Consider the following 19540-nt stretch of genomic DNA (forward strand, 5'->3'; position numbering starts at 1 on the left):
TGTTCACATCAACATATCAAAGCCAAAAAGTGCAGTTTATATGTTATAAGTCAACTTCTCCTCTCTTCCTCATGCAAGTATCTGTGCGGTCCAGGAAAAAATGCAATGTTGCAGAAATATCCAGGAAGCTATCTCTAGTTTCGGAAGATTATATAAAGTATATTTTTCTATGGTACTCACTAACCCTGAAATGTGTTGATCTCAGCGTGGTAGTTAACCGAGTATCTTGCGGGCTATTCCACTCTGTGTCACTTCTCGCAATGTTTCTCATCAATTTCCAAGTGGCAAGCAGTAATGCCAAGCTCACTCCACAAACAAAGGAAGTAAGCAAAATCAAGAGGATTGCGTATTGATTATAAATATTCATTTATAAACACTGAGTGAATTTACATTAATGGGCGTTACACAATATACACACGTGATGATGTTCCACAAAAAATATCACAATTGCGATTAAAACTAAACTTCAATAAAAACACCAAACGGATATTAAGTGACAAACAATAAGTTCATTAAAAGGTAATTGCTGATTGTTCTTCCACGTCAATGTATGGTATCATACAAAAAGAGGTCCCATGAGCATATGGAATATAAAACTTTAATTTGAAATATAAAAGCGTATCATTATGAGCTGTCAGTCTTCCATGGATATGAGAAGTTCCGAATAATAGTTCAGATATCCTCGAATATGTTTATGTCAAGAAACAAAAGGGGAAGCACATAGTGCATTAACTCCTATTTATTAATTCAGTAAAAAACAATAGAAATAGAAAATTCATATGAATGAGTACATCTGCCTACTAAAGCTTATAGATTTAAACACTTTCAGCAGGTTCTTTCGTGGGCCCCAAACTAAGCTGCAAGACAAGAGGGAAGGGTAAATGTCCTAAAGTAATGAAGGGAAAACTGCCGCCAACGCGTTTCAACCAGTGTGGTCTTTTTCAAGGTGATGTCATACCTGCAGTTCCTGTCTTATATTTATTGTGCAACAATTTAATTGATACAAATCAATCAAAAGCAAAATGTACAACTCTTCTGTTTTATCTTCATAGATTTATAATCCTATATTCTTAACATAAAAATATATAAACACAAACAAAATGTCTAGCATTCCGATGTTTACATACAACGCCCAATCATGTAATCGCAAGCCTCCTATGGGAACGGATCCTATGAGCAGGATTGTAAGCTTCAAATACTATGTATGATGATCATAAATTGCAATAATATCGGTGACTTCTATCTGTATCGTCCTAAAAAGAAACGGGATGCCTCAATATAATCTAAATCGTTATAACTAAGAATGTATTGCATTCCCAGGTTGTGGTTACATTACTTAACGCATCCAATCAAATGTTGGCTTACCTTATTAACGGGCCATGTAATTTAAAAATAAATATGAAAGATCCAGTAACTAAAGATGTTAATATCGGGAAAAAAATTATGAATACATTGCAGGTGGATATATCTAGTGGACTTACAGAGTGTCAGGCAAAGGTTTAAACGAAAAATCATGGAACATATACACGAGTGTTGCTAGGCAACGGTAAACACTAAATGACAATGTCCTCTTTAAATGTAAATATACAGAATATTAATGTTCTCCTAAACGAAAGAAGAAGAGAGAAGTGTATATACACTAAAATAATACACCTATTGGAAATACTTCAAAGAATAATTACCTACATATTAGTGAACTGATTATATTTCAAAATTAATAAAGAAACCATATACAAAAAACAGGAAAATATGTGTATTCCGGCCATATTTCCCAGAGGCAGAACTAAAACTTCAGGCATGGTGAAAGGTGGAAATACAATACAATTGTTAGGAACCCCTCCAGCCGGCACAACACAACCCGGAATCTACTCTGCCAATCAGGTGTTCACTGGAGCCCCTGAGGGTGGGGACAGACTGGGCCGCAGACTGACAGAGGGTCGTGAAGTGTGTACCGGCTGGGGAGAACCCAGGCAAGCGGAGTGAGGTCCACGCAGAGGTCAAGGGCCGGCAGCAGACAACAGTACCAGTAAACAAGCCGAGGTCAGGGGTCACAGGCGGATAGCAGAAATGGTAAACAGGCCAGGGATCAGGGTCACAGGAAACACAAGCAAAGTCCAATTCAAAGCCAAGGGTCATACACGGGAAATCAGTAGAGGTTCAGAAGACAGGAACAGGAACAAGCATAGCGACGGCCGGGACGGAGGTAGGAGAGTCGCGGCGGCTGGGCACTGAGCCATTTTAGTTCAAAGTCTGAATTCAGCCCATTGGGAATCAGGGTATCTAATTTAAAGATCCAGCTCATATCAGACTTGGCGAGCCTGGCATTAACATCACTGTTATTCCAATGTGGTTCAATTTTTTCAATTCCACAAAAATGGATTAAAGATTTTTCATTTAGATTGGGATAACTGTTTAGCTTTGAGAAGATTAGGTAGCCATCGCCTTTTGGATTTAGTCCCGGCATTAAGCTTATGTCTCTGGATTCTCTGGTGTAGGTGCTAGGAAGCGGGGGGAAATACTCCCTCTTGCTTGGCCACTTATTTCCCGAAGTTATGAGCACCTTGTTTTATTGAATAACTCTACCCTGTGGAAGTCCTCAACGATGAGTATTTTAAGACAAAAGAGGAAGTGGACAATAATGAAAGGTATAGGCAGGACTTTGAAGTTGCATTTTTCTTCTTTCCATCATGTGCATTTATAACTGAATCCTGTAAAAGCAGGCACTACGTAATTTTCCAATGGCAGTCCCCAAGTACAGGAGGCATGAGGCAGATAAAAATACACATTTGTGCAAAATGAAATGTGCTGCAAGGGTACATTTATTCTGTTATAAATGCAGACTTGCGGCCCAAGATCATTTTGTATCTCTCTGTAACTTGTATAATTATTTAATATAAGTGTGTTAGTTAGATAAATATACAGAATCATAAAAAAAATGATTAAAGAAGAGTTAGAAACAATGGATAGTGTTTGTGCAGATGAAAACCTTATTGTGATTTCTGGACATCAGAGAGATTTTCATCATCATATATTTTGTTATGGCTCCAAATATGACTATATGAAAAGAGAGCAGTTGTGTTGAAGTATTACCCTGAAACAAAAATGCAAGTGGTAAGTCTCTGGATGGCACATGGACTTCTCAAAAGTATATTGTGCATGTTATGAATTGTTAAACCACATTGTTTGCAGAAGTTGGATTCAAGGTACAGACATTGCAACTATGACTGCACCAGACAGACACTACAGTGCTGTATTTTGTTTTTCATTACTTGTGTTCACACAATTTAGTGTTTATTATGCTGAGGCTGAAAATGGTTAACCTGTTTAGCCCTGCTTTGTGGTCTCTCTATAGCATGATTTAATCCTAACAGTGGTGAGTTTGTTATTTGGTCCAATCATCAAACAACTAGATCTGTGCCCAGTTTGCATACATGCTTGGAGGTCCGTGTTACTAGTGGGTCACACGACAGACTATATCATGGGTATCTTTGTAAGAAACACTTCATCGACTGACCCATTTTGCGTAATGCTTAATTAAAACTTATTAGGTTTTAAAAGGAAACATTGTTTATTTTGGGGCCCACAAATACAATAGTGAACAGCAATTTTAGTCAAAAACTGCTAAACTGGGCAACCAGCTCTATTTGTCTGTGGTAAATTTAATGCTCAGGTGTATAATTATATTTGAAGAAGAAATATCTTGAATTTTGAAACTAATAAACAAAAATGTGTTACACAAAAAGCAAACATGTTGTTACAAGCTGTGGCGGTGCCTCTAGCTGCCGCGACTCGCTGTCCTGCTCTGGCGGTATCCAGGCCGTCTCCATGAAATCTGGGACATCACTTCTTGTTTGCTAAGGCCATGGTCAGGACTCTATGCCACTGATAGCCGCGACCCGGCATGAAGGGTTGGCCGGCCGCGTGCACAACCTGTTTTAATTAATTAGCAGCCTTCTGAGGCTGATTACTCTGTTGGGTCTCTGGCTTGCTGATTGGTGCCTCAATGTATTTAAGGCAGGGAGGGCTTAGCCTCCCTGCCGGTTATAGCGTTCAGGTCCTGGCTCCTGTATATTGTGCTGACTTCTGGACTGATTTTCTGTATATGACCTCTGGCTTGTTTCCTGGACTGTGATCTGTTGCTGGTGACTCTGACCCTTTGCCTGTGACTCTGATATGCGTATTTTCTGCCGGCCCTGACCCTTGCCTGAACCTCACCTCATTGCCTGATTCGGCCCTTGGACCTCGGCTTGCTGATGACCTCGCTTATCTCCTGTCGTCACCCTCTATACCACGCTGCGGTAACCTTCATAAGCTTGTACTATGCTGAGTTATGACCGGGGGGCATCTGAGTACCTGTGAGCGCATCTAGATCTACGGAAAAAGCGGAGGCGACTATAGGTGAAGACCTCTACAACCTGTTCTACAAGCTTATGATTGTACCCGTCAGCCGTAACACATGTTCTGTATGCTTTTTCTGCTTGCTTCACTTTTATTTATTTTGCAATAACAAAAAAAGGGAGGAAACAGAAATCTGAAAGATTAACTTAGAAAGAACAGAGCGGAAACGGACAGGAAATAAACAATACTTTAGCAGTCATTAAGCTACATTTGTTTTCTGACAAGAGCAACTAATCTTCTCAATACCCTATTGTGTAGAGCTATAAATACTAGTAGTAAAATTTGTACAACTAGAAACAATTCTTCAAAGTACAGAAGTTTTTCTCTCTCTTGTCTGAATTGGTGAAAACTCTGGCTTCCTACCATTATTAGCTAAACATAGAACTGTTATTTTAACAGAATGTAAAAAGGAATAAGGGGGAAATACTTTTTGTAGACAGACTAACAAAGGAAAGTGATATTTTTCTTGAAAGGAATCAGGTTAAGACACACATTCATCCTACAATTTTAACCTACTATTTTTACATTATATATGAATCAATCTTCTGCTACTACAAAGTTAAAACAATGAGAAGATTTATGATGATTTTTGCACTACATTGACTACGAGCAATATTTCTTTTCACAAGAAAAAACTTCTGAGTAATATTATTTACACAGCAGCACTTTCATTCAATGCTTTTTAAGCGCATCACCTGGGCTAGTGCTGGCACAGGTTATCCACCTACAAACAGCCTATTTTGGTCACCTTTAATGACACATGATGACAAAAATATTTTACTCCACACTGATAAGTCCTAACAAGGATGAAAACACGCTGTATCCCCCCAGTGAGGAAAGCACTGGCTCTAGAAGTCTCTTGTCTTGAATAAAAGTGGCTTATTTCAACCGCTACTTAATCATACTAGTAATCATACTGGAATTCTATGCTAAGATCTGGCTACCTCACTGTACAATAATACTTTTATCATGTTCACCCCTGATACAACACTCTCTCCTTAGGTTTTATCTTACATATTGTTATGTATTGTACATATTGCTGTTAATTGTATGACCAATGCACATTCTGGAAGCCTGCTGAATGTGCTTTAATGCTGATTGATATCAGTGGATGGACCTGTAAACACTTTTATTGACAATAATTCATTCTGCATCAAAAACACTTGGTTGAATATAATATAATAGAGGCTTATGGGAGCTCAAGTTAGGGCCAGATACACACTGGAAAATTTTCCGACCGATGTGTTATCTACAACGATTCTACAATGGACTGAAGGTCTGATCGGTCGGGCAATTCATGCCTACAAACTAGACACGATTTACCTTCAGATCTGTGCTCTTCATCTGGTCCTCTAGTCGAGAATGAAAGCACAATATTTATTCATTCATTCATTCATTCCTGTCACACTGATTAAAACCGTCTTGTTATAGCTATCTACATGTCCTAACGAATTTCGTTAGCATCTATGACTCTGAAACAAAATATTCAGTCTCAGAACTAATTATTCCAGCTACAGCACTCTCTACATTCACTGGGACATGATCATTGCCGGCATCGGCCGAAAAGAGCATGACTCTGTAAACTCTATGGAAATCGTGAACATGAGTGCATACACACTGCATGATCCAAAGGTGATTGGAACGAAATTATTAAACAGTACTAAACAACCAAATGAAGCGATGATTGGCACTTTGGAACCACTGACATTTATGATGCAATTATACACCCCAACACGATATGTGACCGAACAGCCGTATAACGGCTGATTTGCCCGATGATTGGCTGAAAAACCTCCAGTGTGTAAGTAGCCTTAGTACACACAGTACTATGCTGCTTTAAAAACATGCTTTGAACTAAAAATGTGCAATCCCTTTCATTCTGCTCATAACCTATTGCTTTCCTTGTCCACTAATACATTACTTCACGAATGGCTTCAAACCTTTTTGCCTTACCTATGAAAGTCACTGCTACCCATATCAGACTTTATCTACATGCTTTCCAGAAGTTGACACTGCTGACCTCCTGTACTTACAAAAGAGTAGGCTATTCTTCTTGACACCGCCCAGTCTCCTTATATACGTATAATGAAAATTAAAGTACTTTAAAAACATATCTAAGGTGAGTAATAAGTAGGATAAATATAGTTACATAGTTAACAACATTTTAAAAATTATTTACAGTGATATATTGCTGCTGAGTCCTATGCTATGGTGTCTCAGTGGACCATAGACAACTACAATCATGTCATGTTTATTAAATTTGACTATAATGTGCTTTTTAAAAACTCTTTGACAATAAATTAACTTACCTTATAAGACATAGAGGAAAAGAACATATGGTAAGAATAGCATCTGACATTCATGATAACATTTTCCTTGTGCAGTTTATCAATGCTGAAAAATTTGAGCATTTCCAGAAACTGTAATTGGAATGAGATATAGTTGGAAAATAATGTCCCTAATTATGCAGTTTTGGTGCACTGAAGACCCTTGCTTGTGATCGGGGTCAGACTGAAAGTAAAAAGCTTCTTTGTCGTACAAGCCACATAGTAATCCACATACAATAAGCAGACAAAAAATGGAAACATTTGGGTAAATGAGGGACACCAAGTATAGTAAAAGCAAGGGCTTTCACACAGGTGTAGCTCATACATTTTTTAAGCAAATAACATCCAAGCATGGTCAGGGACATACATATAAATACTGGACTGTCCTGGTTGTCTATAAATATAACTAGCATGGCCACAAAATAAGACCACTGTGACTTCGAAAGAAGGGCAATTTTTTGGGACACATTTGGCAGGAGCTACAGTGACCAAGTCAACTTAACTTGCTAAAGTTTAACAAGCAACTGTGACTAAGGTGATGTCAACATGGAACTTCAAGAGGAAAAGAAATCATCAATAAAGAGAAACATTACCAGCTGTCACAAACTGTTTCTGCTGTGATGGCATCTGAAGCTCAGAGCATAAAGTGACTTATATTATTAAGAATGCATTATATGAGAAATATGCTAGAAGTTATGGCTCACAAACATTTTCCAAATGAGCAGTTGGTTTAAGCAAAAGAAAAAACAGGAAGCATTAATTTTGTGTGTCTTGAAGAGCAGTGATGTCATGCAGGTGCTAGGCTGATTAACTGCAGCTATAAGATCTGAAGATCCAGGAGGCAGCCCTGAGGATCTCCGTTAAGAAACAGGGCTGTCCCTTTGGCAAAGGCGCTCTGTCACAGATGCATGGTTAAGTGCTGTCAATCAAGACAGTGGAGACCTCCTTGTATTGTTACAATTCCATTACCTGTGTTTTCAATAGCCATCTCTACTTGTGTATTTTATATGACCCAAGAGGGGCCAAAGAATTACCATCCAACTTTCAGGGCCCTATATAACCCCGACATGATTGTCCTAGTCCGTCCTGGGGCAAAGGTGGCAGAGGTCGGCCTCCAGCTAGCATTGTTACTCCACAACTTCACTAGAATAATAATATTTGCAAGCCTTTAATGAAATGCCAGAGAAAAAACTTATTTCCAGACAGGCTCTTGAAGCCCACCTAACTACAATCCTAAAAGAGGGAAAGGATCCTTCCATGTGCCCTAGCAACCATCCCATTTCACTGCTCAATCTGGACATCAAGATATTTGCCAAACGTATAGCGAATTGGTTTAAACCTTTTCTTTTGGGTCTGATCCGTTTTGATCATGTGGGTTTCGTGCCTGAGATGGAGGCAAGAGATAATACTACCAAATGAATCGATTTGATCCATCTCATAATGAATTCTATAAGTCCTATCGTGTATCCTTCTTATACAGGGGACCATGAATAGACAACAGAAGCGGTGCCTCCTGAATCCTTAACGCGTTTCGTCGGGAAACGCGTTAAGGATTGGTCCCCTGTATAAGAAGGATCCTTGGGATATCTGTACTTGATCAGATAAGCTTTATATTCTATATTTTAATGTACGGGCATTCATTTGCTTATGCACCCGGATGTGTAATAAAACCTTTTTAAACAGATACATGGGCATACTACACTATGTTGTTATTCTTTGAGTTCTAGTGAATCTATGAACCTGTTATCTCCTAAGGTCGATCTGGAATCGGATTGAATTACTAACCAGATAAGCCTGATTTATTTATACATCTGGTACGCGGCTTTTAAAGCACATCATTTATGTATCATAATTTTATGGTATTACACTATGTTTGGTGCTTCTTCTCTTATGTTTACTTAGGTTGTCTGCATCTGCACTTGGTGCATTTGGAGTTGGAGCAGCCTACTGTATGTGTATTTATTTTTGAGCACTTTAAGCACTTTTGTGGTGATATACAGTGAGCGCCCTCTTGGTCTAAATCACTATATATATATATATATATATATATATATATATATATACACACACATACACAGTAAATATACTTACAGCTCATGGAAATGTCAAGTTATCATTTATACATTGTGATTCTGTCACACACCGGAACCTCCGCTACACTTATCAGGGTCCGCCACACTCCTTTTCAGGGCTCAGACGGTGCCAGGGATACCCTATCTTTCCAGCTCTGCAAATTTTCCCATAGATGGTGGACATGGCAGGCATGCGCAGTATTGCACATGTCAGCCCTGTTTATAAGAAGTGCCTCCAGATTATTGGTACGCGCCTTTCCTGCCCCCCTATTGCCTTCCTTATATATATGGCGCCACAGAGCTTACCATAAGATAAGTCTCTTATTGGTCTCCTCTTCTCCAGGGTGTTTCCTGGGAATCTCTCTCCAGTGTTCTGTCTGTCCTACCAGCGCCAGTGTATTCTTAGTTATTTCTATTAGCGCCAGTGCGTTTCTAGTTATTTTCATTCACATCAGAGTGTTCCTGGTAATTGATATCCACGCCAGTCTGTTCCTGGTTTTTCCATCCACGCTAGAGAACTCTGTATATTCACTATCCTGCAGATACCTTAACATTTCCACCTGTTTTTTCTCTACCTGTCTGGAAGAGCGCAACCTGTGAAAAGATAGCAGCTAGGTCCATAGCTGCTTGCGGGGGTCTCTAGTTAATACCTACTGTTTGATAGACTCTGCACCTCCGTTCCAGGTAGTGTCAAATTGCTCTGGCTGTTTGAATCCAGAAAATCCTGTGTGATCCCTGACAGATTCAACTGCACTCCAGGCTTAGTTGCAGTTTTACCCTAAGGTATGGAAAGAGTATTGAATATGATTTGCTATTTATATTAAAGACTGAACTTTAATCTTTTTACACCTGTGTCTTCATGGTATTCTACTTGGTGCCAGTTAGAGGTTAACAGCAACCTTGATTTAGTCCTGCTGGAGTTCAAAACATATCCTGACACCAGCCAGTTTAATTAAAATTGCTCCAACAAGTTCTCTATGGAGAAACACCGATATCATAGTCAGGATGCACTGCATAACCTGCTCAGAAAACCTGGCAGTGTATATTTGCTAGTTCAGTGGAGCAAAGAATGCTGTCAATGAATTACTAAGCAGTGAAGGAATGTAATATGGTCAAATCCTTTATTTTGTTCTTGACAAACGAATAAATGCACATGTGGCGCCAACCTACAGCCCTGTGCTTTTTTTCCAACATTGGAAGGGTTCTGATGGTTTTATAATGTTTGCAGTTGATTTTCCTGGCATGATTTGACTTCAGTCATTCCCTTAGAAGGCCAGGTCAATGTGAATTGCAACTTACTCTTACAGAGTGAGCATCTGTACTATATGTGCAGCTTTTCTTCCCTGACAGGAGGGGTATATTCCAGGATGACAATACCCCGTCAATAAAGAATGCAAAGCTTGAAGAGCATGACACTGATGTTATCCATATGTCAGGGATGCAGCAGTTACCAGATCTGAGCCTATTGACTTATTTAGAAGATATTCTGGAATGATGACTTAGACATTGTTTTCCACTACTATCAACCAGGCTTTACTTGAGTGAATTTCTGTTGGAATACTGGTCCGGCATCCCCCCCACAATTACAGACACTGATAGACTCAATGCTATGTTGCATACAGGCTGTGATGGCGACACGTGGTGGCCCAATCACCAATTTTATATATTTTATATAAATGATTTTATATTTATATTTACATATTTTTGTCCACTACTTGTATGTATATGCATTATACATGCATGCAAACATGCAAGAAATCAGAAATACGCTCAGGTTCCAGGCTTGATTTTTAAACGCAGGTTGCACCTGAAGTTTAATAGAATAAAGAATTAAATGCTCAGATTACCAATGTCATACAGGGCACCATAAATCATTGGGTGGCTCACAAGTTTGTCTGTTATTTAGCATCAACACCAACCCTGAAGGGGCTGAGTACAGAGCATGAAAAACTAATGAATGTTGAGCAAAGATTCACTAAAAATTAGGGATGAGCTCGCTCGGATTTCTGAAATCCGAGCCCACCCGAACGTTGCGGATCCGAGTCGGATCCGAGACAGATCCGGGTATTGGCGCCAAATTCAAAAGTGAAACTGAGGCTCTGACTCATAATCCCGTTGTCGGATCTCGCGATACTCGGATCCTATAAATTCCCCGCTAGTCGCCGCCATCTTCACTCGGGCATTGATCAGGGTAGAGGGAGGGTGTGTTAGGTGGTCCTCTGTGCTGTTTAGTTCTGTGCTGTTTAGTTCTGTGCTGTTTAGTTCTGTGCTGTTTAGTTCTGTGCTGTTTAGTGCTGTGCTGTGCTGTGCTGTTTAGTGCTGTGCTGTGCTGTGCTGTGCTGTGCTGTGCTGTGCTGTGTTCTGCAGTATCAGTCCAGTGGTGCTGTGTGCTGTGCTCTGTCCTTCTGAGGTCAGTGGTGCTGCTGGGTCCTGTGCTGTGTCCTGTTCAGTCCAGTGGTGCTGTGTCCTGTGCTCTGTGCTTCTAAGGGCATAGTTATTTCCCCAATATTCCCCTGTGTTTAAAAAAATAAAAAAAAGTTTTTTTAAAAAATACCAAAAACTACTTTAATATTTTTTAATTACCACAAAATTTTCACAACCAATCCTGCAGTATAAGCCCATTGGTACTGCAATATTACCAAGTTCACACATTCAGCAGTAAAAGTCCAGTGGTACTGCAATATTACAAAGTTTACACATTCTGCAGTATCAGTCCAGTGGTGCTGTGTCCTGTGCTCTGTCCTGCTGAGTTCCGTAGTGCTGCTGGGTCCTGTGCCGTGTCCTGTTCAGTCCAGTGGTGCTGTGTCCTGTGCTCTGTGCTTCTAAGGGCATAGTTATTTCCCCACTATTCCCAAGTTTTTTAAAAATAAAAAAAAAGTAAAAAAAAAAAAAAAATAAAAAAAAAAAAATATATATAATAATTATAACCAAATTTGCAAAACCAATCCAGCAGTATAAGTCCATTGGTACTGCAATATTACCAAGTTCACACATTCTGCAGTATCTTGTGCTACATATAATGGAGACCAAAAATTTGGAGGATAAAGTAGGGAAAGATCAAGACCCACTTCCTCCTAATGCTGAAGCTGCTGCCACTAGTCATGACATAGACGATGAAATGCCATCAACGTCGTCTTCCAAGCCCGATGCCCAATCTCGTAGTACCGGGCATGTAAAATCCAAAAAGCCCAAGTTAAGAAAAAGTAGCAAAAAGAGAAACTTAAAATCATCTGAGGAGAAACGTAAAGTTGCCAATATGCCATTTACGACACGGAGTGGCAAGGAACGGCTTAGGCCCTGGCCCGTGTTCATGACTAGTGGTTCAGCTTCACCCACGGATCTTAGCCCTCCTCCTCCTCCCCCCCCTACAAAAAATTTAAGAGAGTTATGCTGTCAGCAACAAAACAGCAAACAACTCTGCCTTCTAAAGAGAAATTATCACAAATCCACAAGGTGAGTCCAAGGATGTTGGTGGTTGTCAAGCCTGACCTTCCCATCACTGTACGGGAAGAGGTGGCTCCATCCAGCATTTGCAGCACGCCCTCTGCATATGCTGGAAGGATCACCCACAGTCCAGTTACAGATTTGGCTAATGAAGGTGTGAATGTTGTACACCGGGAGGAGGATATTGATGTAGCTGGCGCTGAGGAGGATGTTGATGATTATGATGCAGACAGATACCAAATTGCCTTTCTCAATTTCTATTTATATTCTAGATTATATAACGGCTGAATAGTTTTCTATTTTACTCCTAGTGGAGAGGGGATCTGATGCAGATAGATAGCAAACTGCCTTTGTCCATTTTTTTGTATATTTGAATTTCTAGTTCTACAGTCTATGCAGGCTGCTTTTTTTATATTCAACTACAAGTGTAGGGTGGGGAGGGGGGGGGGGGCATAGATAGCCACCAAAGTAACGTGGTCCATTTAATTTCACTTTCTAGCTCCACAGTCTGTGCAGCCTGCTTTTTTTATCTTCAAAGTATTTACAAGCCTTGCAATCTAAATTAACTAGAGGTAGTGATGTGGTAGAACTCCAAAAGGCAGTTTGGAAGCCCCTGTACAAACTGGCTCTATTTTACCTGAGTTGTCCCCCCTCCAGTGTGTACTCGGAAAGAGTTTTTAGTGCAGCAGGGAACCTAGTCAGTGAGCGGCGAAGGAGGTTGCTTCCTCACAACGTTGAAAAAATGATGTTTATAAAAATGAATAATCAATTCCTCAATGAAGTACAGCACTGCCCTCCAGATAGTACAGAGGGACTGTGGTTGTGGAGTCCAGCGGGGACGAATTGATAATGTGTGAGGAGGAGGAAGTACACACTGTAGGGGGAGAGGAATCAGAGGTTGAGGATAAGGACGACATCTTTCCTCAGTAGAGCCTGTTTAGTTTGTACAGGGAGAGATGAATTGTTTTATTGGTGTGGGGGCCCAAACAAACCAATCATTTCAGCCACAGTTGTTTGGTAGGCCCTGTCGCTGAAATGATTGGTTTGTTAAAGTGTGCATGTCCTATTTCAACAACATAAGGGTGGGTGGGAGGGCCCAAGGACAATTCCATCTTGCAACTTTTTTTTTGGCATTATGTGACCATTCAACAGTCGTTTGCCATGTTCAAAAAGTAAAAGAAAATGCCAACAAATTCAATAAATTAAATCAAAAGTTAAATGCCCTGTCATTATTTAAAACAAGAGGTTTTGACGTGCTAGAATTAGTGTAGTGTTAAGATGTTATAAACACTACACTTGGAAATTGGAGGAGGTAATGTGGCCCCGGTATCAAATTGGGTACCGGGACCACCCCACTACGCAGTCCAGATACTTGTTTGGTGGAATTCAGACCAGTTGAGGGTGTATTTATTTTATTGTGGCCCCGGTATCAAAATGGGTACCGGGGCCACCCCACTACGCAGTCCAGATACTTGTTTGGTGGAATTCAGACCAGTTGAGGGTTTTATTATTATATTGTGGGGACCACTCTATCTATACCACACTACAACTCTATACCACTCTATTTAATACTTTAATTCTATTTAATACTTTAATTCTATTTAATACTTTAATTCTATTACTAATTACCATAAAGAGGAACTGCCGCTTCTATTTAATACTTTAATTCTATTAGTAGTTACCATAAAGAGGAACAAAATAAACCAATTTTACCAAAAGTATAATATGACTTAGACTTACAAACACTACACTTGAAAGATGGTGCCTTTAAATGAAAAAGTCAGTCTTCATTGCACGACTATGTGCAACAGGGACAGTTTTTTGGTTTACAAAGTCAACCAATAACACTTCGACCCTGTCTGTCTTTAACATACTTGATGGGATCTCAATGACGAATTGTCTGTACCATGTTTGGAGGAGGTATTGTGGCCCCGGTATCAAATTGGGTACCGGGGCCACCACACTACGCAGTCAAGATAGATAGATGCGTATCATAGATAAAGTACATTCAGTGGTATGGGGCAAATTGAAAAATATTCAAAATGCACTGACATTATCAAAAACAAGAGGTTGTCACACGCTAAAACTCCAACATGTATATGATGGAGAGGATGGAGGAGCAGCCGTATGTGTAGTGTAATGCAGACCTGTTGAAGGTTTTTTATATATTTTATTGTGGTGCCCAGTGCCCACTCCTCTAGGCAGTCCAGGTACATTTATTGGTGCGATTCATAAAAGTTCAGGGTTTTTAAGATATCTTGTGGTGACCCACTCCTATACGCAGTCCAGGTACATTTATTGGTGCGATTCATAAAAGTTCAGGGTTTTTAATAGATATTGTGGTGACCCACTCCTCTACGCAGTCCAGGTACATTTATTGGTGCGAATCATAAAAGTTCAGGGTTTTTAATATATCTTGTGGTGACCCACTCCTCTACGCAGTCCAGGTACATTTATTGGTGCGATTCATAAAAGTTCAGGGTTTTTAATATATTGTGGTGACCCACTCCTCTACGCAGTCCAGGTACATTTATTGGTGCGAATCAAACAAGTTGATGGTTTTCTTATTATATATATTGTGGTGACCCACTCCTCTACGCAGTCCAGGTACATTTATTGGTGCGATTCATAAAAGTTCAGGGTTTTCTTATTATATATATTGTGGTGACCCACTCCTCTACGCAGTCCAGGTACATTTATTGGTGCGATTCATAAAAGTTCAGGGTTTTTAATATATCTTGTGGTGACCCACTCCTCTACGCAGTCCAGGTACAATTATTGGTGCGAATCATAAAAGTTCAGGGTTTTTAATATATATTGTGGTGACCCACTCCTCTACGCAGTCCAGAAAGATACCTTTTTGCAACGTTTTGGACTAATAACTATATTGTGAGGTGTTCAGAATACACTGTAAATTAGTGGAAATGCTTGTTATTGAATGTTATTGAGGTTAATAATAGCCTAGGAGTGAAAATAAGCCCAAAAACTTGATTTTTAAACTTTTTATGTTTTTTTCAAAAAAAATCCGAATCCAATACCTTAAATCCGAACCGAGACCTTTCGTCAAGTGTTTTGCGAGACAAATCCGAACCTCAAAAATAACGAAAATCCGGATCCAAAACACAAAACACGAGACCTCAAAAGTCGCCGGTGCACATCCCTACTAAAAATATGATTTCCTGTAAGTGGAGAGGATGCAGAGACAGACAACTAAATGTTAAGTGGTATAGAAGACCTCAGTTGATATTAAAGAATTTCAGAGTTAGATTTCTTTGTACAAGAGAAAGGAAGATTGAGGGCTGAAAATTCAGTGGTAACATGTTCAAGATTCTCACAAAAGATAAAAAGCCTGAAAACACACAACTGCTTGAATGGGTTAGGGAAGTGGCGGATGAAGGTAGGCAGTATACAGTAAGAGCATATCAAGGGCGTGTCAAGCAGGTTCTGCTGATTCAAGTCCTGGGTTTTTCTTAAGTACGTATTTTTTAGCTGTATCATATGCACCAAATCTCCAACTACAAAAAAAGGTTATTTAATAAAAGAGCTGTAAAACTAGCATTCCTGGATGAAGTAAGTGGCACATAAGAAAAATGTGATGCAGTAATAGTACGCTCACACAAACTTTTCAGTTAAACCTGATAGTTACATCTTTGATGGCTGAGCACAGTAAATAATATGAACAACCAAGGGACTCTTTACATATATATATATATATATATATATATATATATATATATATATAAATGTCTAGTGGCGTGTGTTAGTCTGTCTGTGTGTGGAAAATATAAAACCAAGCTGCAGCGCCACCTGCTGGGCGGAGTTATACACTGACCTACTAAATTCTTAGTGTGTGTGGAAAAAAAAATTCAGAAAGGGCTGAAATTTGGTATACTAAGATGTTTTTAATTTGTTAATTTAATTTGTTAATTGTTAAAAGTGTTTATAAAGATTTAAAAAATATAAATATATATTTCTTGAAGGAGAAGTGACAGTTGGGAGTGGTTGGTGGTTGCCGGGGGTGACAGTGGTGAGTGGTTGGTGGTTGAGGCCTGGGCTATGGCCCAAATGCATGACAAGAACCTTTTTAACACCTTAAGTAGCTTGATTTGACTAGAAATCATGAGTATCATGCACGGGTTAACTTGTATATATATATATATATATATATATATATATATATATATATATATATATATATATACATATACATATACATATATGTGAATCCAATCTTGGGAGCAATATCACTCCACTCCTCCTGAGATGTTATCTACATCTTAATTGTAGAAATGAAAAATCGTGGATGGCATAAGGCCCTTATTGGGGCAAGCCTTCAGTAAAATCTAACAATTAGCTTTGGAAAAGGTCCTGCAAGAGTATGATGTAGGCAGATGCAAAAGATAAAGGCTACCTTTGCATGTATATAAGAAATATTAAACTTCAAAGAACATGCCTTCATATTTAATATTTTTGGAAATCAGTGTGCCACTCTGTACTGAGGGGCCAAGAAACACTCAATATAGATAACAACTGTACAGGAAAACCACAGTGGTCACATATCTTTCGGAATTATATTTTAAATTGTTGTAATTCCATCAAATTTGATATGTAAATGTGCAGGAGGTTATGACTAGTTTATTGACGGGGAAATTATGGTTCAGGGATATGTCCAAGAAACGTTATGGAAGTGTTAGGAACCCCTCCAGCCGGCACAACACAACCCGGAGTCTACTCTGCCAGTCAGGTGTTCACTGGAGCCCCTGATGGTGGGGACAGACTGGGCTGCAGACTGACAGAGGGTCGTGAAGTGTGTACCGGCCGGGGAGAACCCAGGCAAGCGGAGTGGAATCCAAGCAGAGGTCAGGGGCCGGCAGCAGACAACGGTACCAATAAACAAGCTGAAGTCAGGGGTCACGAGCAGGCAGGGAGGTCAGTATTCAAGCCAGAGGTCAGGGTCACGAGGTTCACAAGCAAAGTCCAAATCCAAGCCAAGGGTCATACACGGGTAAACAACAGCACGTCTAATAGACAGGAACAGGGCAGAGAGCAGGCTAGCAGACTGGATACAGAACTATAACCGGCAGTGAGGCTGCAGACCTCACTGCCTTAAATACCAGTACCAGCCAATCAGAGCCTGGCACTGAGATCACATGGACAGGGGTTCAGAATACTAAAATTACTTAATTAGCCCACAGGCTTGCTAATCCCTGCGCACGCGCCCGGCTGTCCCCAGCCGCCGGGACGCGGCGCTACTGCTGCTGACGTCCGACCTTGGCAACGGTCGGGTAGATCCAGGAAATAACGTAACCGGTCATCATAGCAACGGCCGGGACTCCTGCAGGAAGGAGGTGAGAGTCGCGGCGGTGCCCGCGGCCGCCGCGACTGCTAACAGGAAGGCCAAAACTTTTGCACTATTTTTGGAAAAACTATAATTGACAGCCAAGAAACATTTCCTCCTCCACATTAGCATATACACTGCTCCTCTGAATGTCCTCCCTGTTAAACCTGATTAAAAACCCTATATGGGAGAGGACTGTCCATTTCATTCTGCCTTTTCCCAGACATACAGATTATAAAAAGTACATTTTATTCTCTGTAATTTAATCCCATTTGTTTTTAGAACTGTATTGCATTTATTTTTTTGTATGTCATTTAGTATATGTTCATTTTTTATTATATCCAAATGCCCTGTACCTTTGTATATTAAATCTAAAATGTAATAAGTTTTGTCCAATGTATTGTTAATCCCTTTGACTAACAAACCTAGGGGTTTATTTACTAAACTGCGGGTTTGAAAAAGTGGAGATATTTCCTATGGCAACCAATCAGATTTTAGCTGTTATTTTGTAGAATGCACTAAATAAATGAAAGCTAGAATCTGATTGGTTGTTATAGGCAACATCTCCACTTTTTCAAACCCGCAGTTTAGTGAATATACCCCCTAGTGTATGCCAACGTGTCCATTTGTATAACAGAGTTTTGATGTTTTAAGTGTTAACCTTCTGTTTGCTGATGTGTGCATTGGTAACATGTGTGTAACAAGAAACATAGTGTATGCCAGCCTGTGACAGTATATTGGGGTCCTATTGCCCTTATTCAATAGGTGGTTTCAGATTGGTTTCATAGGTGTATATGGGCGTGAGAGCACTCTTTTGGGGCAATTTAGCAAATCTATAACCTGAGTGATAGGTGAGTGAAAGATTGAGTGCTAGAATCGCATGTAACCTATACAGTAAAAAAAACTTGTAGTAATCAGGGAGTGCACTTTTGACAATTCTGATGTTTTCATTCTTTTTTAACAGGGAATGCAGAGCAGTGCAGAGTAGAAGACAGAAAGAAGAGGCAAGCAGCCGGCCAGGTACGGTAAGGGAGAAAAATTGAAAGATTGATGGAGGAAGATGATAATATTGGAGATGCTGGGGAACATGGTGATATGAATGACTGACGGCAACAATGACTATATGTAACATTAAGAGGGGCCATGACAATATCGGGCATGATGGGGACAATGACAATATGGGGCAGTGATGAAGAAGATGATGATATGCAGGATTGATGAAGGCGCTGATGATATGTGGGATTGACGAAGGAGATAATATATTGGGGATTGATGGGAACCATGATATATAGGGGACTGTTGAATGTGATAATATGGGGGACTAATGAGGGCCATGATGATATGGAGCTTCGATGTGGCCATAATTACATTGCAGGATATATGAGGGACATGTTAAGGGTGATTGATAATTTGAAATTTATGACAGAGCACTGAATATGGTTCCTTGATGGAGCCAAATGTGCCTTCCTAGAAGCTTTGGGGGTGTTTTCAAAATTTTGATTTGGGCCCACAAATTTCTAGTTAAGCCCCCACACACTGACATTATTATATTTGATGATGTCCTAAAATGGACACTATACACTCTGGATGTTGACTTGCCTTTGATACTTTTTTTTTATTTTAACATGAATAGCAAATGTGTATTTTTGGAAAATCAATATAAACTTTGGCAGAAGTTCCATCTACAGTTATGCTGCACAGTACCAAAGCATTCCATTCTCTTATGCATCCTTTCTGATTGGATTCACTGTCTGCTAGTGCTAATAGTTCCAGTGATAAGAAAAATGAAGAAAGCCCCAATATAAATAGTGTCAGTATATATACCCATATTAGCTGCTTTATTAGGTTTATCTACCTAAAGAGGGGTTGATATTATTATTATGGTTGTTGTTGTTTGTAAGGTGCAACAGTGGAGAAAACAGAGAATACACGGTAGACAAACTAACTATTGGCAATGGTTT

General features: G+C 39.7%; 1 protein-coding gene across 3 annotated transcripts in view; it reads right to left on the minus strand.

The window, feature by feature from the left end:
- The window catches only part of LOC142108916 (cysteine-rich protein 2-like), a 131355-nt gene that overhangs the window by 96943 nt on the left and 14872 nt on the right, over positions 1–19540 (minus strand). The window contains exon 2 of one of the 3 annotated variants that reach the window (XM_075192893.1): positions 181–306. The exons of the other annotated variants lie outside the window; for them this stretch is intronic. Within the exon in view, the coding sequence (XP_075048994.1) occupies positions 181–306 (126 nt within the window). The remainder of the gene's footprint in view (positions 1–180; positions 307–19540) is intronic. 3 annotated transcript variants of the gene reach the window in all.

Source organism: Mixophyes fleayi, chromosome 12 (assembly GCF_038048845.1).
Source record: "Mixophyes fleayi isolate aMixFle1 chromosome 12, aMixFle1.hap1, whole genome shotgun sequence".
Classification (NCBI taxonomy): domain Eukaryota; kingdom Metazoa; phylum Chordata; class Amphibia; order Anura; family Limnodynastidae; genus Mixophyes; species Mixophyes fleayi.